At 44.7% G+C, this 26,571-nt stretch overlaps 3 protein-coding genes across 3 annotated transcripts; 1 reads left to right on the forward strand and 2 right to left on the reverse strand.

Annotated features, from left to right (window-relative positions):
- The first annotated feature begins 741 nt into the window (after nt 1–741).
- Nucleotides 742–1,668, forward strand: LOC123348637 (olfactory receptor 5V1-like). Its single transcript, XM_044986211.1, has one exon. The coding sequence runs from the start codon at nt 742–744 to the stop codon at nt 1,666–1,668; it is 927 nt and encodes a 308-aa protein (XP_044842146.1).
- A 10,790-nt stretch (nt 1,669–12,458) lies between these two features.
- LOC123347816 (olfactory receptor 10A4-like) lies at nt 12,459–13,640 on the reverse strand. The gene has a single exon (XM_044985007.1). The coding sequence runs from the start codon at nt 13,638–13,640 to the stop codon at nt 12,459–12,461; it is 1,182 nt and encodes a 393-aa protein (XP_044840942.1).
- An 8,689-nt stretch (nt 13,641–22,329) lies between these two features.
- On the reverse strand, nt 22,330–23,270 carry LOC123347817 (olfactory receptor 6N1-like). The gene is given in 2 exon segments (XM_044985008.1): nt 22,330–22,889; nt 22,892–23,270. Coding segments are annotated over 2 exon segments (939 nt in total).
- Nucleotides 23,271–26,571: the final 3,301 nt, after the last annotated feature.

Here is a 26,571-nt window from a genome sequence, read left to right on the forward strand (position 1 = left end):
TTATTCCCACCATCTAAACATTGGTGCAATACACAGGGAAACTGAGGCATACACAGCATTCATGCAAAACAATAAGACTCACATAGGCTCACATACAACATAACAAGGGAAAATCCCCACTATGTCACACTATCTATCTATCTAGTATATTGCTTTTTCTTTCTTCCTGTCTCTCTACTTAGTTACCAGTGGCCTGATACAAAGCCCACTGAATCCTATGCAAGGATTGTCACTGAGTTGGATAAAGGCAGTGGAGAGCTGTGTGATCTAGTGGAAGGAACACTGGGACTGCTCTATGAGCTTGTTTATGTCAGGTCACCTCTTTTTGCCATAGTTTTTCCATTGGTAAAATGGGGATAATGTGTCCTACCCCCTCCCCCCGGCTAAAGTCCTGAGACAGTAAAGTATTTGCTTGCTTGTGTGTGTGTGTGTGTGCTGCTGCCTGATTACTTCTGGTTTCACATGGTGTCCGGTTGACCGGTAAGTCCGAAACTCTGGTGTTTGTATCTTTGGAAAAAAATATTGGATGGGATGCACTCTATAAGTTCCAGGTATTAATATACAAGTTTCATTGCCAATGTATCTGAGTGACCTATATTCTGTAATGACTTCCCTCTGCAAAAATAATCATTTCTCAGGTACATTCGTGTTTTCAAGTAGAACATTTGTATACCATATAACAAGATTACTGTTAAAATTTTATTACCATTTCTTGGCAGGAACACCATTGAATGTTGAAGCATGGAGAGAAGAAATCAAACTGTGTTGAAAGAGTTCATCATCTTGGGATTTTCCAGCCTCCAGGAGATGTGGCTATCGCTCTTCAGTGGGTTTTTGTTCACTTATCTCTTCACCCTATTTGGGAACACCTGCATCATCATCCTTGCGCTGGTGGACCAGAGACTCCACACTCCCATGTATTTCTTCCTTGGGAACCTGTCCTTTCTGGACATCTGTTATACCACCTCGACCATCCCCCAGATGCTGGTTCATCTCCTCTCAGAGAGGAGCAACATCTCCTACACAGGCTGTGTGCTTCAACTTTACTTCTTCTTCTCCTTCGTGGGCACCGAGTGCCTCCTGCTGGCAGTGATGGCCTTTGACCGCTATGTTGCCATCTGTAACCCGCTGCGTTACACACTGATCGTCAACAAAAGCATTTGCCTCCAGCTGGCAGCTGCCTCCTGGGTAAGTGGCTTCCTTAACTCTGCAATACACACAGTCTTCACCTTCTGGTTACCCTTCTGTGGAGACAACCGTATTGATTACTTCTACTGTGATATCCCGCCATTGCTGGAGCTGTCATGTGGGGACACCTCTCTCAACAAACTTCTGTTGCTCTGCATTGGTCTCTTTATAGCCTGGACCCCCTTTGCCTGCATCCTTCTATCATACACTTACATTATCTCAACCATACTGAAGATGCCTTCTTCCAAGGGGAAGAGGAAGGCGTACTCCACCTGTTCATCCCACCTGACTGTGGTCCTTCTGTACTATGGCAGCTCTATCTTCTCCTACCTGAGACCCAGTTCAAGTTACTCACCAAGTAGCGCCAGACTGATCTCCGTATTATATAGCATCTTAACACCAATGTTAAACCCCATCATTTATACAATGCGGAACAAGGATGTGAAAGAAGCATTGAAATACGTGATACATAGGATGTGAATGATTATTATTTGCCTTTTTTTCTCCTGTTGCTGCCTTCAGTTTCTTCATCTTCTTCTTCTGCTTCTTCTTCTGCAGCACCATCATCATCCAAATATTTACAAATAACTGATAGTATAAACCCACAAAAAGCATTGATTCAATTCTTATTCATTTGGGAACATGATGCTGTATCTGGGTTTTTAATTTTTGTGTTCATTTCTTACTCTCTCTTTTCTGTACACGAGCATGGCAAATTCTAAGGAATGTTGAGTGCATTGCACGGAAGACACAAAGACATTACAAATACATTTTTATTGGTAAATGTCAGTAAACGTGGATTTCACGGTACACACAAACAGGTCTGACTGCAGGAGCTGTGGCCACCAGCAATGAATGCAGTGACCATATTTCTCAAGACAAATGATACTTTCTGTTTCCACATGGTAAGTCCGAAACTTCGGTGTTTGTATCTTTGGAAACAAATATTTACAGTAAACCCTCAGTTAGAATTTCAGATAGACTAATAATTCTGCCTCCACCTAGCTTGTTGCCAGGGCCAGCTCCAGGGTTTTTACCACCCCAAGCAGCAGAAAAAAAAAAAAGCCGTGATCACGATCGGTGGCACTTTGGCGGCAGCTCCACTGCACCGCTTTCTTCTTCGGCGGCAGGTCCCTTCAAGAGGGACCGAGGGACCCGCCACCAAATTGCCGCCGAAGAGCCCGACGTGCCGCCCCTTCCCCTTGGCCGCCCCAAGCACCTGCTTGCTGAGCTGGTGCCTGGAGCCGGCCCTGCTTGTTGCAATGCATAGTAATAAAAAGAATCATATATTGACAAGCAATTCACGTCAGTTTGTTCATGTGGGCGTACATTTTAAGCTGCTTATGAATTCATTTTAGGAATACACATGAATGCTCAGCGAGTTACAGAGGTTTTAAATGTGGTATTTGTTACCTGTAGGTGGGGACACAGGTAGACAAGCACTCTACATCAGAATATACACAGATAATTATCATACAAATATATATAGTATACACAGCTATTTAGTGCAATATTGTTATACTCAGACCCTCAAGTAGTTTGAAGAGTATTTAACACAGTCATTATTTCATATATCTAATATACAGTATATTTGGTGCATACTTGATGTAGGACTGAACGAAATTCTCTGGCCTGTTGTAGGCAGGGGTTAGACTAGGTGACCATAATGGTTTCCCATGGCTTTAAAATCAAGGAATCTATGATATACATCCTGAGGCTAAAATCAGATCTGCTAGCATAAACATCTGCACCTGCACAGAACATGATGGAAATTAAGATCTACCTCACAGAGCCATTGTGTGGCACACATAATTTAGGCTTGTAAAGTTCTATCAGAATATTAGATAGAAAGTCATTCACAAGTCCTGAGACTTGGGTCAGAGGGAGGTCTGGGGAAATGCTTTCAAGAGACAGCCAAAAAATGTTGCACCAGAGTGACAGAGCAGGAAAAGAGGAAGCCTAATGGATTTCACCATAGAACTGGTGGGAATGTTTACACTATTGAAATATTGATTAAAATTGTGAGGTTTACACCCACACACAAAGCGGAGATGTTCTGAAACGCTTCTCATTTTCAACCACATATGTATATTTTTTCTTCTAACATTTCAAATTGTGAAGATATATTTTGGAGACAGCACTTTGACTAAATATTCTCATTTCTTTTTCAATCAACTTTCAATCTGGTCAAAAGATTTTGAATTTCAGAAGTTTGGTTAACAAAAATCCTTAACATTTAGATTAGAAAAGTAGATATTTTTAAACATAATTTTTCCTACTTGTTTTCCTACAGAACAGGTCATTTCCTCCCTGCAAATAGCAACAGGTCAATGAATAAATGAGAGCTGGGGGTTGGGGGAATCAATAAAATGCTAGTGGATTTCTCCCATTCTTCCCATTCTGACTAACTCTACTTTTCTTTCTCTAATTTCTCCGGCTATGTGAAAAGATGCTTTTCTCTACCATTTTCCTAAAGGTTTCCTTCACCTCTTTGTTCCTCAGTGTGTATATTACGGGGTTCAACATTGGCGTCATGACTGTGTACATGAGGGAAATCATTTGGTCACTCTCCAGGCTGTAGCTGGACTTGAGCCTCAGATAGGTGATAAGGGCAGGTCCATAGAACAAAGTGACCACCATGAGGTGGGAGGAGCAGGTGGAGAGCACTTTCCGCCTTCCCTCTGCCAATGGCAGCTTCAGGAGCTTGGCAATAAGGCAGATGTGGGACAGCATTATCAACAGGAAAGGGCTCATGATGAACAGCCCTGACATGGCCAAGAAAATGATCTTGGAGGTGTCCGTGCATGCCATCTTCACCACTGAAGGGATGTCGCAGAAGAAGTGGTGGATGCAGTTGGAGCTACAGAAGGACAGGTTGAAGATCCATGTGGTCTGAACCATTTCCACCAAGACGCTGATGACACACAAGGTTGCTGCTAGCTGAGCCCCAGCCCACTCACAATTGTTTGGTGCCTACATTGGGGCTGGAGGGAGGCACCCATCTCTGTTCGTGATCCACAGCAGAGAACCCTTCTCCTGGTGTCAAGCAGATTAGGCCATGGTGCCTAAATACCTTAAAAAATCTGGCCCATAGGCAACTAACAGGGCCGGCTTGGCTTTTTTGCCGCCCCAAGCAAAAAAACACCTGTGGGCTGGCCAGAGCAGTGAAGAGGGGGGAACAAACAAACCTGTGGGCTGGCCGGAGCAGCGAAGTGGGGGGGGGACACAAACAAACCTGTGGGCCGGACCGAGCAGCGAAGTTTGGGGGGACAAACAAACCTGCAGGGCGGACGGAGCGCAGGTGCAGGGGGACTCCCGGCCCTGCAGATGTGCCCCGGGCAGCGGGGGGCGGAGGGAGAGAAGGGGGGCAGCCAGGGCTTCCTTCAGTGGGGCACTCGCCACGCTGCCTGCCAGGAGGGCTCCGTGCCGCTGCAGTCGGCGGGCAGGGAAGGACACGGGCTGCCCTGCCATGCTTGCTACAGACCTGGCACCGCTCCCAGCAGGGCGCTCCCCTCCTCTGCACTGCTGCCACCTACAGGGCGGCCGGAGCAGAGAACCAAAAAGAAAAAAGAAAAAAACCTGCGCGGGCGGCCGAAGCAGCGAATGCTGCCCCTCGGAATCTGCCGCCTCAAGCACAAGCTTGCTCGGCTGGCGCCTGGAGCCGGCCCTGGCAACTAAACCTGGGGGTTTGGAACTTTTGTGGACATGGGCCTATGGAAATATGGGGCTAGATCTCCATCTGGTGGATATTAGCTTATTTCCATTGAAGTTGAGCTGTGCAACAAAAATGTCAGATGAAATTCAATGATGATAAATGTAAAGTAATGCACATTGGAAACCCCCAGGTTTACTTGCCTACGGGCCAGATTTTTTAAGGTATTTAGGCACCTGAAAAGAGTTTCATCTGTATGAAGTGCTGCCTGATAGAGCTGATGGAAGAAAAGATCAGAAGATTGGAGATGCAGGTGGAAACTCTGGTTGAGTTTAAAAGGGGGTTCGAGTGGATGATGGAGCAAAAACCTGCGGAGTCTGAAGGGAAAAGCTCAGACATGCAGATGGAAGCAGGACCAAAGAACTCTGAGAGGAGACTGCTGGGTGAGGAAAGTGGACAGTGGAAGCATGTGACTAAGAGAACCAGGCAGAGGAAAAGACGGGCTAGTGAAGGAGAAATAGAGCTCAGGAACAGGTTTGCGAGGTTGGAAAATGAAGAAGGAGACAGCAGGTGGTCGCTGAAGGTGAGAGGCCAAGGAAGAAGAGAAAAGCAGCTAGTCCTATAGGAAGAGGGGAAGAGTCAATGGAGATAACAGCACCAACTATGAGCCCCAGGAGGATATGAGATGGGTTGAGAAGGACTGCAAGGGCGAATAGGAATTGAGAGGACTTTCAGCCAGAGGGAACAGGGGATAGACTGGAGAATCGCACCATCACCAGGAAAAGGCAGGTCTACGTGATTGGAGACTCCTTACTGAGAAAAATAGAGAGGCCTGTAACCAGAGCTGATCCAGAGAACAGAAGGGTGTGCTGTTTGATGGGTGCTAAGATATGGGAGGTGGACCTGAGGCTGAAGAGGATCCTAATGGGAGTGGGAAAGAATCCGCTGATTGTCCTTCATGTGGCAATGAATGATACGGCTAGATTCTCGCTGGAACATATCAAGGGAGACTATGCCAGGCTGGGGAAAACACTTAAGGAAATCAAGGCTCAGGTGATCTTCAGTGGGATTCTGCCCGTTCCTGGAGAGGGGTAACAAAGGTGTGACAAGATTATGATGATCAACAGATGGCTCAGGCACTGGTGCTATAAGGAGGGCTTTGGGATGTATGGCCACTGGGAGGCATTCATGGACAGAGGACTGTTCTCTCAGGATGGACTTCACCTGAGTAGGGAGGGAAATAGACTTTTAGGATGGAGGCTGGCACAACTGATTAAGAGAGCTTTAAACTAGGAATTGGGGGGAGATGGTTGGGAGATGTCCAGGTAATCTCCATGCCAGATATTAACATTGAGAGGAAAGAAAATGAAGTAAGAAAGGATACAGCCGTGGGTAGGAGAATGGACATATGGAGGAAGGGTAGTGTAGATACCATTCTAATAGGCAATACTGGGGGCAGAATGTCTGGGCCTAATCGGGTAAAGAATGTGAGTGAAGCCAAACAGCAAGAATTAAGATGTTTGTACACCAGTGCAAGGAGCCTAGGTAACAAAATGGAGGAACTAGAGTTACTGGTGCATGAAGTAAATCCAGATATTATAGGGATAACAGAAACATGGTGGAATAGTAGTCATGACTGGAGTACAGGTATTGAAGCGTATGTGCTGTTTAGGAAAGACAGAAATAAAGGCAAAGGTGGTGGAGCAGCATTGTATATCAATGATGAGGTAGACTGTAAAGAAATAAGAAGGGATGGAATGGATAAGACAGAGTCTGTCTGGGCAAAAATCACATTGGGGAAGAAAGCTACTAGAGTCGCCCCTGGGATAGTGCTTGGGGTGTGCTATAGACCGCCGGGATCTGATTTGGATATGGAAAGAGACCTTTTTAATGTTTTTAATGAAATAAATACTAATGGGAATTGTGTGATCATGGGAGACTTTAACTTCCCAGGTATAGACTGGAGGACAAGTGCTAGTAATAATCATATCATAGGGCTCAGATTTTCTTATATGTGATAGCTGATGGATTCCTTCACCAAGTAGTTGCTGAACCAACAAGAGGGGATGCCATTTTAGATTTGATTTTCGTGAGTAGTGAAGACCTCAAAGAAGAAATGGTTGTAGGGGACAATGTTGGTTCGAGTGATCATGAGCTAATTCCGTTTAAATTAAATGGAAGGATAAACAAAAATAGATCTGTGACTAGGGTTTTTGATTTCCAAAGGGCTACCTTTAAAGAATTAAGGTAATTAATTAGAGAAGTGGATTGGATTGAAGAACTTGTGGATCTAAAGATGGAGGAGGCCTAGAATTACTTCAAGTCAGAATTGCAGAAACTATCAGAAGCCTGAATCCCAAGAAAGGGGAAAAAATTCAAAGTCAGGAGTTGTAGGCCAAGCTGGATGAGCAAGCATCTCAGAGAGGTGATTAAGAAAAAGCAGAAAGCCTACAAGGAGTGGAAGATGGGAGGGATCAGCAAGGAAAGCTACCTTATTGAGGTCAGAACATGTAGGGATAAAGTGAGAAAGGCCAAAAGCCATGTAGAGTTGGACCTTGCAAAGGGAATTAAAACCAATTGTAAAAGGTTCTATAGCCATATAAAGAAGAAGAAGAAAACAAAGAAAGAAGAAGTTGGACCACTAAACACGGAGGAGGGAGTAGAGGTTAAGGATAATCTAGGCATGGCCCAATATCTAAACAAATACTTTGTCTCAGTCTTTAATGAGGCTAATGAGGAACTTAGGGATAATGGAAGGATGACAAATGGGAATGAGGATATGCAGGTAGATATTACCACATCCGAGGTAGAAGCCAAAGTCGAACAGCTTAATGGGACTAAATCAGGGGGCCCAGATAATCTTCATCCAAGAATATTAAAGGAACTGGCACATGAAATTGCAAGCCCATTAGCATGAATTTTTAATGAATCTGTAAACTCAGGGGTTGTACCATATGACTGGAAAATTGCTAACATAATTCCTATCTTTAAGAAAGGGAAAAACGATGATCTGGGCAACTACAGGCCTGTTAGTTTGATACCTGTAGTATGCAAGGTCTTGGGAAAAAAATTGAAGGAGAAAGTAGTTAAGGACATTGAAGTCAACTGCTGGCCCCCGTGTCCCTCCCTGGACTCTGGTGCTCCGTTATCTGGGTTGCTGCCCCATAGCAGTACACCCCTCAGTCTCAGGGTCTCCCCTCCCTGGGAAACCCCCACCCCCTATAGCCACTTTGCTCAGTGTAAGGCTACTGCCAGTCACCAACTAGCCTCCGTTCCCTGGGGCAGACTGCAGTGTATGCCACTCATCACTGGCAAGGGGGGATTGACCTGCTGCCTTCTTCTACTACCCAGTACCAGTATGGGCCTGGAATCAGGCCCTGGAGCCTGGAGAGTTGCCAGCCTGGAGCTCCCCTGCTCCTCTGGCTTTTCCCCAGCCCTGCCTCACTCCCAGGTACCTCTCAATCTTCCAGCAGCCGGGCCTGTCTCCATCCACAGCTAGAGGAGAGACTACTGCCTCTGGCGGCCCTGGCCGTCTCATCAGGCCCGGTCAGTCTGTTTGGGGCATGGCCCCAGCTGCAGCCACTTCGCCCAATTAGCCGGGGCTTTGCTCCCTTCCCCAGCCCCAGCCCTCTGCAGGGCTCTTCCAACCCCTTCAGGGCTGGAGCGGGTGCTCACCCCACTACAGATGGGGATCAATATGAAAATTGAAAGGTGGATAAGGAACTGGTTAAAGGGGAGACTACAACGGGTCGTGCTGAAAGGCAGACTGTCAGGCTGGAGGGAGGTTACTAGTGGAGTTCCTCAGGGATCGTTTTTGGGACCAATCTTATTTAATCTCTTTATTACTGACCTTGGTACAAAAAGTGGGAACGTGCTAATAAAGTTTGCGGATGACACGAAGCTGGGAGGTATTGCTAACACAGAGAAGGGCCAGGATATCCTACAGGAAGATCTGGATGACCTTGTAAACTGCAGTAATAGTAATAGGATGAAATTTAATAGTGAAAAGTGCAAGGTCATGCATTTAGGGATTAATAACAAGAATTTTAGTTATAAATTGGGGACGCATCAGTTGGAAGTAATAGAGGAGGAGAAGGACCTCAGAGTATTGGTTGACCACAGGATGACTATGAGCCACCAGTGTGATATGGCCGTGAAAAAAGCTAATACGGTCTTGGGATGCATCAGGTGAGGTATTTCCAGGAGAGATAAGGAGGTGTTAGTACCATTATGCAAGACACTGGTGAGACCTCATCTGGAATAGTGTGTGCAGTTCTGGTCTCCCATGTTTCATAAGGATGAATTCAAACTGGAACAGGTACAGAGAAGGGCTACTAGGATGATCCGAGGAATGGAAAACCTGTCTTATGAAAGGAGACTGAAAGAGCTTGGCTTGTTTAGCCTAACCAAAAGAAGGCTGAGGGGAGATATGATTGCTCTCTATAAATATACCAGAGGGATAAATATCAGTGAGGGAGGGGAATTATTTAAATTCAGTACCAATGTGGACACAAGAACAAATGGATATAAACTGGCCATCAGGAAGTTTAGACTTGAAATTAGACAAAGGTTTCTAACCATCAGAGCAGTGAAGTTCTGGAACAGCCTTCCAAGGGGATCAGTGGGAGCAAAAGACATATCTGGCTTCAAGACTAAGCTTGATAAGTTTATGGAGGGGATGGTATGATGGGATAGCCTAATTTTGGAAATTAATTGGTCTTTGACTATTAGCGGTAAATATGCCCAACGGCCTGTGATGGGTGTTAGATGGGGTGGGATCTGAGTTACTACAGAGATTTCTTTCCTGGTTGTCTGGCTGGTGAGTCTTGCCCACATGCTCAGGGTTTAGCTGATCAGCATATTTGTGGTTGGGAAGCAATTTTCCTCCAGGGCAGATTGGCAGTGGCCCTGGGGTTTTTTCGCCATCCTCTGCAGCGTGGGGCATGGGTCACTTGCTGGAAGAGTCTCTGCACCTTGACGTCTTTAAACCATGATTTGAGGACTTCAATAGCTCAGACATAGGTTTGATACAGGATTGGGTGGGTGAGATTCTGTGGCCTGCATTGTGCAAGAGGTCAGACTAGATCATCATAATGGTCCCTTTTGACCTTATAGTGTATGATTCTATGATTCTATGAATATGGAGCCACCTTCACACCAGACTGCATGTAACCTTCTTTCTATTTGAATACTCTTTGTTTGAGGGGTAATCCTTAGAAGAATCCACTTCAAAGGGTGACTGGGCTGTAAAAATAAAAAAACAAAAAAAATCCCCAGGACATCTCTCCCTGTCTCTCTATCTCTCTCTTTTTTTTACCTAAGAAGATAAAGAAACCAGCATTTCGACTTCAAGGTTGATTCTGACCTGTGAATTTGGTCAGCCAGGCTGCTGGGAACTGGTGGAAAGGATTTTACCTTGAACCAAGTGTAGCTTGTTAAGTTTAAGCTCCTAGAAAGTCTTTTATCTTTATTTCTCTTGTAACCATTATATCTTTTTATGTTAATTAATTTATTTTCTCCTTTTATCCAAACAATTGAAGTGCTGTGTTTAAACTGAGCTGTTTGGTAACTCCCGTTGTAGTAGTAGACTGCTGAATATTGACCGTTCACAGAGGCAATGGATCTTTAATACCTGAACTTTCCAGGAGAGGGCTGAACAATGCAGAACACAGTTATGGGAAAATTCAGGACTGAGAGAATGTTGGGGTCAACCTGCAAGTAGTAATCCAGGTTGGTGGAGGTCAGAGTGTGAATGGAGTGTGGCTCAGAGACTGCAGGCGTCAGAGTTGCTGGACCAGGACTGCAGTTTCACCAGACACTAAAGGTGCTGTTAGGCTGTTTGTGAGCACACCAGGTGGGAGCTACAACAGCACAGGATTGTGAGGCACCCAGTGTAGCTAGGCAGAGGGTGACACAACCCTTCATGGATCTGGATTGCACCTTGGAATGTGAAACCCAGGTCTAACTCCATGTGAAATGGCTGGTGGAGTGCCTTCATAATCTTGAGCATGGTGGTTGGGAGACTCATGTGAGAGACACAAGTTCAAAATCTCTATCTGTCTGAGGGGGAGAAGGGATTTAAATGGGGATTTCTCAGGTGACTGCCCTAACCACTGGACTTTGGGACCTGATTATCCACTGTTTGTGTGAGTTACACTTCTACAGTGTGGATCTGTTCCATCCTCCCTGCCTCAATCCTTCTCTAGTGGCTGGACCACATTGAGGTATATGAATCTGCTGCTGGTTTTTAGCTAATAGTGGAATATTTTTGCTCAGGCAATGGGGACTCATGTTTTCAGATCCAGAGGTCTTTAGTCCAGTCCCTGCTGCCGATGATCCACAAATGGGATAATTTACATCAGTGACATGTAGTTCTTAAAATGTTGCCAGAATGGGAAGATTCTTCCTCTCATCCATTCCAGGCTTTCAGTTCCACTTTGTGCTCACTTTGAACAAATGCAAGTGACGACACAGGCAGCAAAGCAAGGGAGAATGGAGCTGAGAGTATCCACATTAGAATTTAGCTAGATGAGAGTTTCGCTTAAGGTATTTGGACACCCATTTCCTATTAATTGAGCATCCAAATCCCTCCAGGGTCCTTGTAAATCTTGGGCTCAATCCCTATTTCCCTTCTCTGGACAAGGAATAGTAATATGCTCTTCCTTTCATGCTTCCTTTCTCTCTCCAGGCTGGGATGTTTCAAAGAAGCCTAAGGGAGTTAAGCACTCAGCTCCCATTCAAAGTCAACAAGAGTTGGGCACCTAACTCAGACAGGTCTCCTTAAAAATCACATTAACTGGAGAGGGTGCAGAGAAGAGCCACAATAATGATTTGAGGGATGCAAAAAAATCTCTTTTGGAGAGAGACTTAAGGAGTTCAATCTGTTTAGTTTACTAAAATCAAGACCAAGAGGTTACTTGATTGCCATTTGCAAGCACATTCATGGGGAGAAAATACTGAGTAACGAAGGTCTCTTTAATCTGATGCAGAAAAGGCATAACAAGAAACTGTGGCTGGAAATTAAAGCCAGACAAATTCAAATTAGAAATAAGGCACAAATTTTAAACAGGGAGGGTGATTAACCATCAGAACAAAATACCAAGGGAAGTGGATTCCCCATCTCTTGATGTTTTAGAAATACATATGGTTAGGTAACACATTTCTGAAAATGACAGGTTCACCAGGAAGAAATACATGGGGGTGTGAAGGGAGGGAATGAATTTTATGGATAGAAAGGCAGACAGGATGCCTTTTTGTATGCTTTTGAAACACAATTTTTCAGGTTCAATACAGGGTTAATTAGATGAAATCCTATGGTCTGTGTTACACAGCACAGATTTGATCTAATTATAGCTACTGGCCTCAACACTGATTAATCTATAAAGGACACTTTTGAAATCAAAGCATTAGACTGTAAATGTGTTAGGGCAGAGACTGCCTGTTACGATTTGTGTGTTTGTACTGTGGATAGAACAATGAAGCTCTGATCTCAGTTGAAGCTTCTAGGTGCTATAATAATAATAATAATGATATTTGGTCCATTATTATTCTGTGGATTTGCATGTACAAGGTGCCTAATAGAAATGTTCTTAGCAGTGAGGAACATCAGGGTTTGATTTTAACTCGGCCAGGGACAGAAGTTTCTTGCTAATGTCTTCTTCAAGGCTCCCTTCACCTCTTTATTCCTCAGGGTATATATTACAGGGTTTAACAGTGGTGTCACGACTGTGTACATCAGGGAAATCATCTTATCGGTGTTTGGCGAATAGCTGGACCTGGGTTGCAAGTAGGTGAAAAGGACTGTTCCAAAAAATAATGACACCACCATCAGATGTGCAGAGCAGGTGGAGAAGGCCTTGTGACAGCTCTCAGCTGAGGGCATCTTAAGGATGGTGGAGATGATACGGACGTAGGAGACCAGAATCAGCAGGAACGGCCCCATGATGAACAGCATGGACAACCCAAACAGCGCCATCTCATTCATGGAGGTGTCTGCACAGGCCAGCTTCACCACGGGCAGGATATCGCAAAAGAAGTGGCGAATTTGTTGAGGGCCACAGAAGGGCAAAGTGAAGATCCAAGTGGTTTGTGCTACTTCCACCAGAAAACCAGTGACCCAAGAGGCAGCAGCCAGGCAGACACAGACCCTGCTGCTCATGATCAGCGTGTATTGCAAGGGATGGCATATGGCAACATAGCGGTCATAAGCCATGGTCGCCAGGAGGCAGCATTCTGTGAGGCCCAGGATGGTGAAAACATACATCTGGGCTGCACAACCCACGATGGAGATGCTTTTGTGCTCTACAAGGAGGTGCACCAACATCTGTGGGACCACACTGGTTGTGTAACACATTTCCAAGAAGGACAAATTCACCAGGAAGAAATACATGGGGGTGTGGAGGGAAGGACTGAGTTTTATCAGTAGAATAATGACTATGTTCCCCATGATGGTGAGGAGGTAGATCAATAGAAACACCAGAAACAGAAGAACCTGAAGCTCCTGGAGGTAGGAGAAAGCCACAAATGTGAATTCGGTGAGAACGGTTTGGCTTTCATTCAGTTCTTCTTTTTTATATGGCATCTGTAGGTAAATTATGGACAAGAGGAAGAAGAAAATGCATGAAAGTGAACAATAAGCACAAAAAATCAGATGAAAGTCGGGCACTGAATCGGTTTCTCCTGCTCGCCTTTTCTGTTTAGTTGCTATGGCTGTAAAATGTTTAGCATGAACAAATGACAGATACAGAAGGAAATAACTCATCATTGCTTGATTCTCTGCTCTTTCAGTAACCCGTGCCATGTGACCACTGCACTCAATATGTATTTTACAGCAAGGGCCAGATTAGAATATCCCAGTCCCTGGACCACTCATACCAATTAGTTGCTCTTTCACATGCCTTCTGTGTGTACTGTATCTAAGATGGATGATGCCTGTGTATTTATTGGTTATATACAATGTGCAAAGTAGGTTGTTTGTTCTTGTAACTGAGAGAGAGGTAGTTGCTAATTATATTTCCTTACTTATAAAATCAATACATCCTACTACAGGTACGGGGTGTACTCGGGATATGTGGATGTTGCTGTAACCCATGCAACTTCATCTTTCTCTAGTGGCTAGTTCACATAAAAGCTTTATGAGTCTGCTGCTGCTCCCACCTTAACACTACAGGCTGTGATTTTTCAAAGGAGCCTAAGAGAGTGAAACCACCAAATCCCACTGAATTTCCCAGCCTTAGCTTGAGCATTAGGGGCCTATGTTTGAGCTCTGCCCATGTAGTTCAGGAAGTAGATCATAAAACCTAAGGCTTCCAAGGGAGGTTGTGTAATCCTTGTCATTGGAGGAAGCAGGCTAGACAAACACCAATCAGGGATGATCTAGATTTACTTGGTCCTGCCTCAATGCGGAAGGCTAGACTTGATTACCTCTCTCTTGCAAGCCTATATTTCTATGATTCAATGAAAATCATTGACAGAGGAACTGTCTTTTATCCTGAATCAGTGCAATGCCTAGGACAGAGCCCTCCTTTTGGTGGGAGATTCAAAGCGCTACCATGATTCGAGCAAAGAGAAATTTCCAAAGGTACCATGGGAAGCTAGTCCTCCAACTCCCATCAATGTTTAAGGAGAGTTGGGCAACTAATTCATTTGTGTCTTTCAACATTTTCCCATATTGGGCCATTAGCTGGTGTAACTCACCATTATTGCACTGAGGTCAATGGAACTATTGCAATTTACGCCAGCTAAGGATCTTTCCCAATAGCTCAGGCCTGTAATTCCACCTGTATTGGTTCCTTCTTGGCAACAAGGGCACACTGTTGACTCATATTCAGCTTTTCGTCCACCGTAACCCCTAGGTCCTTTTCTGCAGAACTGCTGCCCAGCCATTCGGTCCCTAGTCTGTAGCAGTGCATGGGATTCTGCCGTCCTAAGTGCAGGACTCTGCACTTGTCCTTGTTGAACCTCATCATATTTCTTTTGGCCCAATCCTCTAATATGTCTAGGTCCCTCTGTATCCTATCCCTACCCTCCAGCGTATCAACCACTCCTCCCAGTTTAGTGTCATCTGCAAACTTGCTGAGAGTGCAGTCCACACCATCCTCCAGATCGTTAATAAAGATATTGAACAAAACCGGCCCCAGCACCGACCCTTGGGGCACTCCACTTGATACTGGCTGCCAGCTAGACATGGAACCATTTATCACTACCCGTTGAGCCAGTTTTCTATCCACCTTACCGTCCATTCATCCAGCCCATACTTCTTTAACTTGCTGGCAAGAATACTGTGGGAGACTTTATCAAAAGCTTTGCTAAAGTCCAGAAATAGCACATCCACTGCTTTCCCCTCATCCACAGAGCCGGTTATCTCATCATAGAAGGCAATTAGGTTAGTCAGGCATGACTTGCCCTTGGTGAATCCATGCTGACTGTTCCTGATCACTTTCCCCTCCTTTAAGTCGTTCAGGATTGATTCCTTGAGGACCTGTTCCATGATTTTTCCAGTGACTGTGGTGAGACTGACTGGCCTGTAGTTCCCTGGATCTTCCTTCTTCCCTTTTTTAAAGATGGGCACTACATTAGCTTTTTTCCAGTCATCCGGGACCTCCCCCGATCGCCATGATTTTTCAAAGATAATGGCCAATGGCTCTGCAATCTCATCGGCCAACTCCTTCAGCACCCTCGGATGCAGTGCATCCGGCCCCATGGACTTGTGCTCGTCCAGCTTTTCTAAATAGTCCCAAACTACTTCTTTCTCCACAGAGAGCTGGTCACCTCCTCCCCTTACCGTGCTGCAGAGTGCAGCTGTCTGGGAGCTGACCTTGTCTGTGAAGACAGAGGCAAAAAAAGTATTGAGTACACTAGCTTTCTCCACATCCTCTGTCACTAGGTTCCCTCTCTCATTCAGCAAGGGGCCCACACTTTCCTTGACTTTCTTCTTGTTGCTAACATACCTGAAGAAACCCTTCTTGTTACTCCTAACATCTCCGGCTAGCTGCAACTCCAAGTGTAATTTGGCCTTCCTAATTTCACTCCTACATGCCTGAGCAACACTTTTATACTCCTCCCTGGTTATTTGTCCAATTTTCCACTTCTTGTAAGCTGTTTTTTTGTGTTTAAGATGAGCAAGGATTTCGCTGTTAAGCCAAGCTGGTCGCCTGCCATATTTACTTTTCTTCCTACACATCAGGATGGTTTGTTCCTGCAACCTTAATAAGGATTCTTTAAAATACAGCCAGCTTTCTCGACTCCTTTCCCTGTCATGTTATTCTCCCAGGGGACCTTGCCCATCAGTTCCCTGAGGGAGTCAAAGTCTGCTTTTTCTGAAGTCCAGGGTCTCTGTTCTACTGCTCTCTTTTCTTCCTTGTGTTACTTATGTTACTTTTGTTTCTTAACTGGAGTTCAGAGCAATTTTCTAGGTACTATATATTTCACTACTGTGTAACATATGTCGATACAGCCAGATTTCCAAAGGTAGCTTGGCCCCTAAAGATACAGATAGAGCCCTAGTGGGATTTCTAAAAATCCCAAGCAGATAAGATGCGTAACTGTCATTTGATTTCAATGGGAGTTAGGTTCCTAATCTGTTTAGGTGTTTTTGACAATCTCACTGGGCATCTATATGCATCTTTAGACCTTTTAAAATCTGGCCCACTATGTATAAATATTTCACTGCTATGAAAGAGATGAGTAAAAATAGAAGTTAGACTTAATGGGTCAGATCCTCAGCTGGTTGGGTCAGATGTTCATTCAGCTGCTGTAAATTGGTATAGTGAAGTTAGTGGCACTAGGCTTTTTTACACCGGTTTAGGATCTAGTCCCAAGGTCTGACTCTTATTCTGGGCAGCATTCCACTCTTAGTGACACTAGAGTAATTCCAGAGTAAATCCTGTTTCTTAAAACATTTAAGGCTAGAATCTGATCTCAGTGTAATCTCATGGATTCAAAGAGTTTTAATGTAAGAAGCGTCCTGGTCTGATTTCCTGTATATCATAGGCCATTAAATATCACCCAGTTACAACTCTACTGAATCTAAAAACTTGGGTTTGACTAAAGCATGGCTTCCATAAAGGAACCTGAAGAAATCAAGAAGTGGAGAATCCACCTCTTCCCTGGGTAGATTGTTCCAGTGGTTAAGAAACTGCTCTCAAAATTGTACCTAATTTCTAATTGTAATTTGTCTACTTTTGGTTTATAGCCATCGGTTCTTGTTGTACCTTTCCTTGGTAGATTAATGAGGCTTTAGCACCCTGTATTCCCCCCGCCCATAAAAGCGCACACCATATCAATTCACTGCTCAACCATCTTTTCAATAAGCTAATTAGATCAAGCACTTTAAGTCTCTCATTGTCAGTCAGGCATGTTCTCCAGCCCTCACACATTTTTGTGGCTCCTTTCTGTTCCCTCTCCACTTTTTCAGCAGCCTTTTAAAAATGTGGACATGAGAACTGGATGCAGTATTCCAGTATCGGTCTTTCCAGTGCCATACACAGAGGTAAAATCACCTTCCTGCTCCTACTCCCCGGCTTGTACTTCCAAAGATTGCATTAGCCCTTTTTGCCACAACATCACACTGGGAGCTCATGTTGAGTGGCTTGTCCACTATGACCCTGAATACTTTTCGGAGGTCATAATTTCCAGGATACAGTCCTCCATTCTGTAGGTATGGCCTCCTAAATCTGGAGTAAATCTTTTGGGCCAGATCCTCATCTAGTTTAAGTCAACTTAACTCCATTGACATAAATAAAGCTATGTTGATTTACATTGGATCTAATGTACTGACTTTAATGGAACTACTCCGGGATTACTTCAGTGCAATTAAAAGAAGAATACGGCCAATGATTCTTCATTACTTTCTGCTGTGCATTGTCATGTACATCTTTGCAAAGAGATCATAAAATGCTTCCTGTGGCTGAAATGAGGGTAGAATTCTCACTTGGTGTTGTTTTCCACCCACTTTGCACAGATGTCAATGAGCACATGAGATGCAAGGAAAGGAGGAACAGGTCAGCAGAGCAAATTCCAGTGAACCTGCTGTGTGTGGAAGGTAGAAATGCTTAACCTACCTTCAGGTAGGAACAAGGAAGCCTCCCTCCTCTCTTTTCAAAGGACTACTGTGTTGACAGAATGCTGAGTATATCTATGCTCTTGAGTAAGCTTTGGGACTAGCTCCCTAAAGAATCATAGATTCTTCATCTGAAAACTGGGTAGAGACAAGAAAATAAGCAGTGAACCAGATCCCAAGCTGGTGTAAAACAGCAAAACTCCATTGACGTTAATGAACCAGATTCTTAACTGGTGTAAATCAGTGAAACCAGATCCCATAAGCTGTAGCTCCATTGGAGTCAATGGTGCCAGAACCCCAACTGGGGTACATTGGTGTCACATCATTAGAATCAATGGGCCAGCTTCCTAGCTAGTGAAAATTAGTGGTAGCCTCAATGAAATCTCTGACATTCACCAGCTATGAAGCACTGTTTAGACATTGATTCTGTAACCTTTCCGCCTAGGGTAATCTTTAATCATGTTACTAGTGTGACATCTGTATGGCTGTTCAGTACAATGGCATCTCTCTCTCTCTTTCTCTCTCTGGCAGAGAGGGACAATGGAGTAGGCAGTAGGTTCCAGAGTGAACGAACCAATACAATTAATGGGAGGCAATTTGCATCATGATTGGTTAGTTGCAAATATCTGACAACAAAATGAACTTTATTTAGTAAAGTATGTTTCATACATAGCTGGGTTCAGTCTTGCCTGGCTGAGACCTCTCAGCCAGGCCCATGGGATTCCACAGGAGATGGTCCAGTAGACCATCTTTGAATGGTGTATTATATGGCAAAATGCTTTACAGCGTTAAACATGGGTTATGCAACTCACTGATGAATAACAGCATTCATAGATTTTAAGGCCAGAAGAGACTAGTCTGACCCCTTGCATATCACAGTGCACAGAATTTCACCAGGTTACTCCTATATTGAGCCCATTCATTTGGGTTTGACTGAATGCATACATTCTGGAGCTGAAGACTTCAGGAGATGGAGATCCACCACTTCCCTTGGGAGTTTGTTCCAGCCTTTAACCACCCTCACAGAGAAAAATGTGGGCCTTATTTCTAATTTGTTTGGCTTTAACTTCCAGCCATTGGTTCTTATTAATCCTTTCTCTGTTGGATTAAACAACCCTTAAATACTCAGTAGTCTCTCCCCATGAAGGTAGGCATGCACTTCGATCAAGTAACTTCTGGATCTTCATTTTAGAACGTGAAAGAGATTGAACTCTAATTCTCTTAGTTTTTTCTTTTCCAGCCCTCAAATCATTTCAATGACTCAGCTCTGTACTCTCTCCAGTCTTTTTCTAGATCCTTTTTTTAAAGTGGACATGAAAACAGGATGCAGTATTCCAGTCCTGGTCTCACTGCTGGTGTATATAGAAGTGCTATCAGTTCATTATTCCTGTTCTCTTCTCCCCTTATTCTGCATCCAAGCATCTCCTCGACCATTTTAGCCACGCCACCATGCTGGGTGCTCATGTTGAGTGCCTTGTTCACAAAGACCGCAAATCCTCTGCAGAGTCTGTGCCTTGCAGAATACAGCCTTCTATTCCGTAAGAGTGGCCTCACTCTTTGTTCCTATTTGTAGAGGAGGCTAAGGCCAGAGTCCTAGGGAGGGAACATGTTTTCAGGTGGGATCAGTGTAGCAATGGAAACTGAAGGCTCCATTCTGGAACTCCCCCATACACAGAGTTAACTAGGCAATGAGAAACGGGAAAAGAGTATCAGAGGGCAGGGATTGGAGAAAAGGAGATATTGGGGAGAAGGGGGAGTAGGCCACTACCGGATGAACAGATGGAGGGTGTATGAATCTAGAGGCACAGTTCTGTAAGGTGGGGGCTACAGAGGAAGGAGTGGGAGTGAGGGGGAGGAAGGAATTGGGAGTGGGATGGGAGGACACTGGCTGGGATGGCGTGAAGGTTGGTATGGAAGAAGGCTCTTACACAGACGGTAGCCAGATTAGGTGATGGGACAGAAAGGAAACTGGTGTAAAATATCTTGGTGAGAAAGTTGGGAGGGTAGATAGGTAGATCCTCAGTTGATGTAAACTGACATTGGTCCATTGAAATAATTTACAGCTGGAGAAAATCTGGCCCAGAAAGAAACAGTCTGTCATGGTCAAAGGGGCCTAAGGGAATTAGGCACCAAGGGATAGCACCACAAAAGGATTTAGGCACCTCACTACCATGAGAGGTGCCTAAATCCCATAAGCAAGCCCCACTGGGATTCACAAATCCCCCACTCAGCTACCCTTGAAATCTGTAGGATCCTAAACTCACTCAGCATCTGAATTTTTGCAGTGAAAGTTCCCTCAGCACCTATGTTTCTGCCTCTGGGCATGTGAACTGCAGTCCCTCGCCAGGCATCCAGCTGCCTGAGCCCCAGAGTGACAGGATAATATAGGGGTTCCTCTACCTTATTCACCTGTGAGGCCCGATCCTATAAGCGTGCTCTGAGCTCGCCTGCCAGATCAAGCTCCTCTGGGGAATCCCAGTGATTTTCTAGGCACCTGGAAGTTAGTTGGGGTGATTCTCAGCATCCCCATGCCTAGGTCCCTTTGTGAAGCTAACCCCTAGTTCCAGGCAGACTGTCCAGGAGCCTGCCTTGCCCCAGGTGGCCCCATGAAGAGGCAGTGCACAGCATTAACCCTTCCTGTGTCAGCACACCAGAATCTGGGGGCTTAACTTCCATGAGAGTTAGAAAGTTTTCACTAATATCAACCTAACTTTCCCTTGCTGAAGTCCAGCCCATTGGGTTTTGTCCTGCCTTCAGTGGACATGGAGAACCCTGGATCTCTGTCCTCTTTAGAACAGCCCTTAGCATATTTGCAAACTGTTCTCAGGTCTCCCCTCAGTTTTCTTTTCTCAGCACTAAACATGCCTAGTTGTTTTATCCTTTCCTCACAGGTCAGGCTTTCTAAACCTTTGCTCATTTTTGCTGCGCTCCTCTGGACTCTCTCCAATTTATTCCACATCTTCCCTTAAGTGCAGCACCCAGAACAGGACACAGGACTCCAGCTGAGGCCTCACTAGTGCTGAGTAGAGCAAGAAAGTTCCCTCCCGTGGATTATGTACGACACTTCTGTTAATACAGCCCAGATTGATATTAGCCTTTTTCATAACTGCCAGGACTGTGTCATATGTTTCATAATTGCGGTATGTCTCCTTCTGTGGGCTGGACCCAGAAGGAATAAGGGATCTGCTGGTAGCTAAAGGAGACCTTGCTTTCGCTCAACTAATAGAGGCCAGGAATTCCAGGCTGGAATTTAAAAAAAAAAAAAGGAAGTTTAAAGACCTTTGAAAATCTCCCACTTGAAAATAAAGAACCATTGTTATAGTCCTTCTCTTTCTTGAGACAGCCAGTTTCCAGAGCCCTCACTTAGAGCCGAGTGAATCATTACATGGCCAAATGTAAAAATCTTGGGAAAAAAAATATTGATTCATTTCAACCTGAAACTATATCCCTCCAGTTCAACCCTCATTCAGGCTTTGCGAAGCCCAGTGATTTTCTAGGTGCCTAAAAGTTAGTTTGTGAATCCAGCCTCCACCCCCAACTCCTTTTACTGTCAATGGGATCTAGAGTCCCTTTGAAAGTTCCAGCCTGGGTTGCTACTGATATTTTAAACTAATCACCACCAGAACAAAGGGGAAAACAAATGAAGAGACAAAACAAATGTAGAGACAAACTTTATTAACAGCCCACCTGGGATGGGTTATATATATTGTAGACCATATATGCACATATATATGCAGAAATAGAAAAGGACAATAGAACTAGATGTTAAAAATAACAAGAGGGTTATTGCAATATAGTTATATCTGGCTAATGTACTTATTTGGCCCCCATTACAGTATACTTGAAGTGCCTTGTAATCTTTAACATATTTATCCTCGCAACATCCCTAGGAGGTAGGGAAGTGAGGCCCCCCAAAGGGCAGATTTTAAAGGTATTTAGGCACTCAGTGGCATTTTCACCTATGTCCCTAACTCCCATTAGTCACCAGCAGCAGGAACTTGAAGCCAACCCTTTTACATCATATCCTAGTGCCCAGGCCACCGGACTAGCCTTCCGCTCTTTGCTTTAATAGGATCACAGTGATGAAAGGTTGGAAGGGCCCTCAAGAAGTTGTCTAGCCCACCCTGTCATGCTGAGGCAGGACTAGTGCAAGGCAGTGCTGTCATACTGCCTGAACAAACATTTCAATCCAGGCAAGAAGGTTGGGAATTTCCATGGAGCAGAAGGGAGTTAAGTACCAAAATTCCATTGAAGCTACTCTCCTAATTCCCTTAGGCTCCTTTGGAACACCCAGCTTGGGGGTGGGTCTGCAGTCAGACCAGCAAACCATGGTGGACTCCCCATACAAAGCAGACATACCCTCCACTCCTTACTGGCAGGCTTGGCAATTTCCCCATATTTGGTTCAGCCTTTTCTGCCTCTGTCGGTGTCATTTTAGGGCTCTCCCTTTGCCACACAGGGCTTTTCTCAGGGCCTCCTTCACCTCCTGGTTCCTGAGGCTGTATATGATGGGGTTGAGAAGCGGGGTGACCACGCAGTAGAAGACTGCGACCATCTTGTCCAGCTGGAAGGAGAATTCCCTTGTGGGCCGGGCGTACATGAAGGTCACTGTGCCATAGAAGACAGCCACCACCGTCAGGTGCGAGGCGCAGGTGGAGAAAGCTTTCTTGCGTCCCGCGGCTGAGGGGATGCTGAGGATGGTGGTGATAATGCTGCCATAGGAGGCCATGGTCAACACGAAGGAGCACAGGATGACTGAGGAGCAGAGGAAGAAGCTGAGCATCTCGTTGAGGTGGGTGTTGGCACAGGCCAGCCTCAGCACGGGCAAGATGTCGCAGAAGAAGTGATCCACCACGTTGGGGCCGCAGAAACGGAGCTGGGAGATGAGGATCACTGGCACCAAGGGCAGGAGGAAGCTGGTGATCCAGGACCAGGTGGTGAGCTGGATGCACACCGTGCCACTCATGAGAGCTGTGTACCTCAAGGGCAGCATATAGCCAAGTAGCGGTCATAAGCCATGACTGCCAAGAGGAGACACTCAGTGGCACCCAGGGCTAGGAAGAAATAAAGCTGGGAGATGCAGCCATTGAAGGAAATCACCTTCCTTTCCACCAACAGGTCAGCCAGAATCTTGGGCACTGTGACCGAGGTGTACCAGATCTCCAGGAAGGAGAAGTTGCCCAGGAAGTAGTACATGGGGGTGCGGAGGCTGGGATCAGTCCTGGTGAGAAAGATAATGACCATGTTTCCCATCATGGTCACCGTGTACATGAGCAAGACCAGCAAGAAAACCGGGACCCTGATCTTCTTCAGGCTGGGGAACCCAGCAGTGATGAATTCAGTCACAATGGACTGGTTTGCCCATTCCATCTTACTCTGACTATGTCACCTGCAGGAGAAATGAAGAGAGTGGCCGGTGTAAATGTGGTAGAGTTGTTAATATTGTTCCAGGTCTGGGAAGGGAATAGGGTTGAGTCGGGTGGGGGTGAGTGGGAGCCAGGATTTCTGGTTCTCTTCCCAGCTCTGGGAGGGGAGTGGGGTCTGGTGGGTTAGAGCCAGGGGAGGGAGGGGGGCTGGGAATCAGGACTCCTGGGTTCCATCACCAGCTCTGTGAGGGGAGGAGAATCTAGTGGGTTATAATCTAATTCTGCTAAACCAGGCCTTCCAAACACAACTTATTTATCACAAGGTTTCATTGTATGGACCGAAATGAAAGTCTCCATGGAGCACAGTTTGAGAACTACTCCAATGTAGCTTAGGCTGGGAAGAATTAGAATTTTTTGGTAAACATCAATTTTACTGTATGAACACAAACCAACAAAAATATTTCCATCTATAATAATAAAAATTTACAGACAGGAAAAGTAAAAAAATAAAATGCTGCTTGAGAACTTAGCAGATTTTGATTTAAAGTTATTTACTTAATACATTTTGACATGTGATGTTGACAATTTGTATTTTAATGATTATAAATTTTTAACTTTTTGAATCTCAGTGTGACGCTGCACCCCAATAATGCGTTATGGAAATATGCGTATGAAAGTAAATATTACATAACTGGATTATGTTTTATGCTACATATGTCATGTAACATATCTCTGTAAAGGTTATGATCTATTGAATATATTCATCCTATTTGCATGCATGTGTAATTTTTGTATTTGAAGTTATGAATATTGGCTGTGTACTTGTTTGAGTTTAAGTAGCCTTAGTAAAGCATTTGGTCAGCTTCTTGAGAAAGGAATGTGCAAATTAAGAAACACTTAACTGACAATGGATCTTGGAAGACTCCAATCCACATAAGAAGTCTTCCTGGAGATATTCAAGATAGTATGTGGGCAATGGCTGCTGCTGTAAAAATTGAGTCATGCATGGACATGTGACTTGCCCATGTGACCTCCAAAACTCCTTCTTGGAGCTGGATTTTGCATAGGAGAGAGGAGGGGGTCGTCACCCAGAAGAGAAAGTCTATTTAAACCCCTGGAGACTCCTCCATTTTTGTCTTCAGCTGGCTCAAGAGATAGCCTTTTCCACCCCAATGGATACCTTAAAGAAACTGGAACAAAGAAACAGTAACCATGGGGGTGTGAGTGATTGCTGGACCCAGACTAGGAGGAGGCTAGTTTGTAAAATAAGCTTACTGGAACATCTCTGAGGGTGAGAGTTTCATCTGTAATCATTGTCTGGGCTGTATTAGGTGTAGACTTGCGTGTTTTTATTTTATTTTGCTTGGTAATTCACTTTGTTTTGTCTGTTATTACTTGGAACCACTTAAATCCTAATTTTTGTATTTAGTACAATCACTTTTTATTTATTAATTAACCCAGAGTATGTATTAATACGGGGGGGGGGGGCAAACAGCGGTGCATCTCTCCTCTATCAGTGTTATAGAGGGCGAACAATTTATGTGATTACCCTGTATTAAGCTCTATACAGTGGTAAAACGGATTTATTTAGGGTTTTGGACCCCTCTGGGAGCTGGGCATCTGAGTGTTGGAGAGAGGAACACTTCTTAAGCTGTTTTCAGTTAAGTCTGCAGCTTTTAGGGGACATGGTTCAGACCTGGGGCTGGGTTTGAGACAGGCAACCATATCTAGCTCAAACCAGGCAGGGCAGTAAAGTCCTAAGCTGGCAGGGAAAACAGGCTCAGAGGTAGTCAAAGCACATCAGGTGGCAGTCCCAAGGGGGTTTCTGTGATCCACCCTGTCACACTCAGCTTCTACTGCCATTCAGTGATTATTATCTGACCCACCCTAACTTCCCACAACTGTGAAAATTTAAATCAGTAAAAACGGGGCGGGGGGGAGGGAATGCTTAAAAATAAACATCAGTATTTCTCATCACAGTTATATAAAAATAAAAAATTGAATTCCCCCAAGCCTAAATAAGTCACCTTCATTCTGGTCTTCTTAAGTGACTACCCCTACCCCCTCCACCCCACTGCCCCACTCTACTTCACTCAAGACCTGATGCTGTATCCCTTACCAAGGAAAAGTCCACAAAAGCATTTTAGCTGGGTGAGGACCACAGTTCAAGGCTCCTTAAATTTTCTTCATAGGGATGGGCAGCAGTATCTTCACATATTCACATTCCAACAAACTGCTTTCAAGATAGACAAACTTGAACCCTGTGCATTGTGCTTCGCAATCTGCCCTGGGATAAGAAATGAAAACTCTTTAGGAACTGGTAAGGGAAGGAGATATCTAGGTGAACCCCCTCTGGTGGGGAGAGGTTGGACAGAAATGTAAAAGGAGACAGAATCACAGAATTTTTGCAACCACATGTTCTCAGCAGTGTTCAGAAACAAATGGCAACACTTTCAACGTAGGAATTGATAATTCTATTGTCATCTGAGCTATTTATAGGGAGTGCATCTTTTTCAGAACATCAGCATTCTCCTGGAGAACACAATCCCTAAAAGCTTTGTATATGGGAAGCTTAAATAGACATATAACAAGTGTTGGTTTGATTCTACCAGCTAACTACATTGGACAGAAAGCTCTTTGAGAACTTTTGCTTCTGTTTTTTGTACAGGCATCTACTAGTATCTGGGGTCCTGGCTCCTAGGGGCTACCATCATCATCATCACATTTTTATGTCAGGCATCACCATAGTCCTTCCAATTTCTTCTCATTAGCGTGTGTGCAAATTTTTGACTCTTGGGAAGACAAAGGTTGGGAATGCAAGGTTTGGCATGAAAGGCAACTTTAGGAGAGAAAGTAACTGCATGAGCAGGAGAGTTTGCTTTGTGCATTGGGCCACAAAGTCAGTTTTCTTGAGGTGGAGTTTTGCTCCCTGGGGAATTGGATAAATGCTCTTGGACGCAAGATATCCTGGGAGAAGGAATGGCCCTGCATGCTGCTTCTTTCCCCACCTCTGTTCTCAGATACTGATGTATGTGTGTAAATAAAATGCATAGAATCCTAGAATATCAGGGTTGGAAGGGACCCTCAGGAATATCAACCCCCTGCTCAAAGCAGGACGCAAATCCCCGACTATATCCATCCCAGCCAGGGCTTTGTCAAGCCAGGCATTAAAAACCTCCTCCCTTGGTAACCCATTCCAGTGCTTCACCACTTTCTTAGTGGAAAAATAGTGTTTTCCTAAATATCCAACCCCTAAACCCTCCCCCACTGCAACTTGAGACCATTGCTTCTTGTTCTGTCAATTA

This window comes from Mauremys mutica, chromosome 13 (genome assembly GCF_020497125.1).
Source record: "Mauremys mutica isolate MM-2020 ecotype Southern chromosome 13, ASM2049712v1, whole genome shotgun sequence".
NCBI classification, from domain to species: domain Eukaryota; kingdom Metazoa; phylum Chordata; order Testudines; family Geoemydidae; genus Mauremys; species Mauremys mutica.

Excerpts from the sequence above, each read along its gene's own strand:
- LOC123347816 (XM_044985007.1), bottom strand. The coding sequence starts at position 13,640 with ATGGCACGGGTTACTGAAAGAGCAGAGAATCAAGCAATGATGAGTTAT.
- LOC123348637 (XM_044986211.1), top strand. The coding sequence starts at position 742 with ATGGAGAGAAGAAATCAAACTGTGTTGAAAGAGTTCATCATCTTGGGA.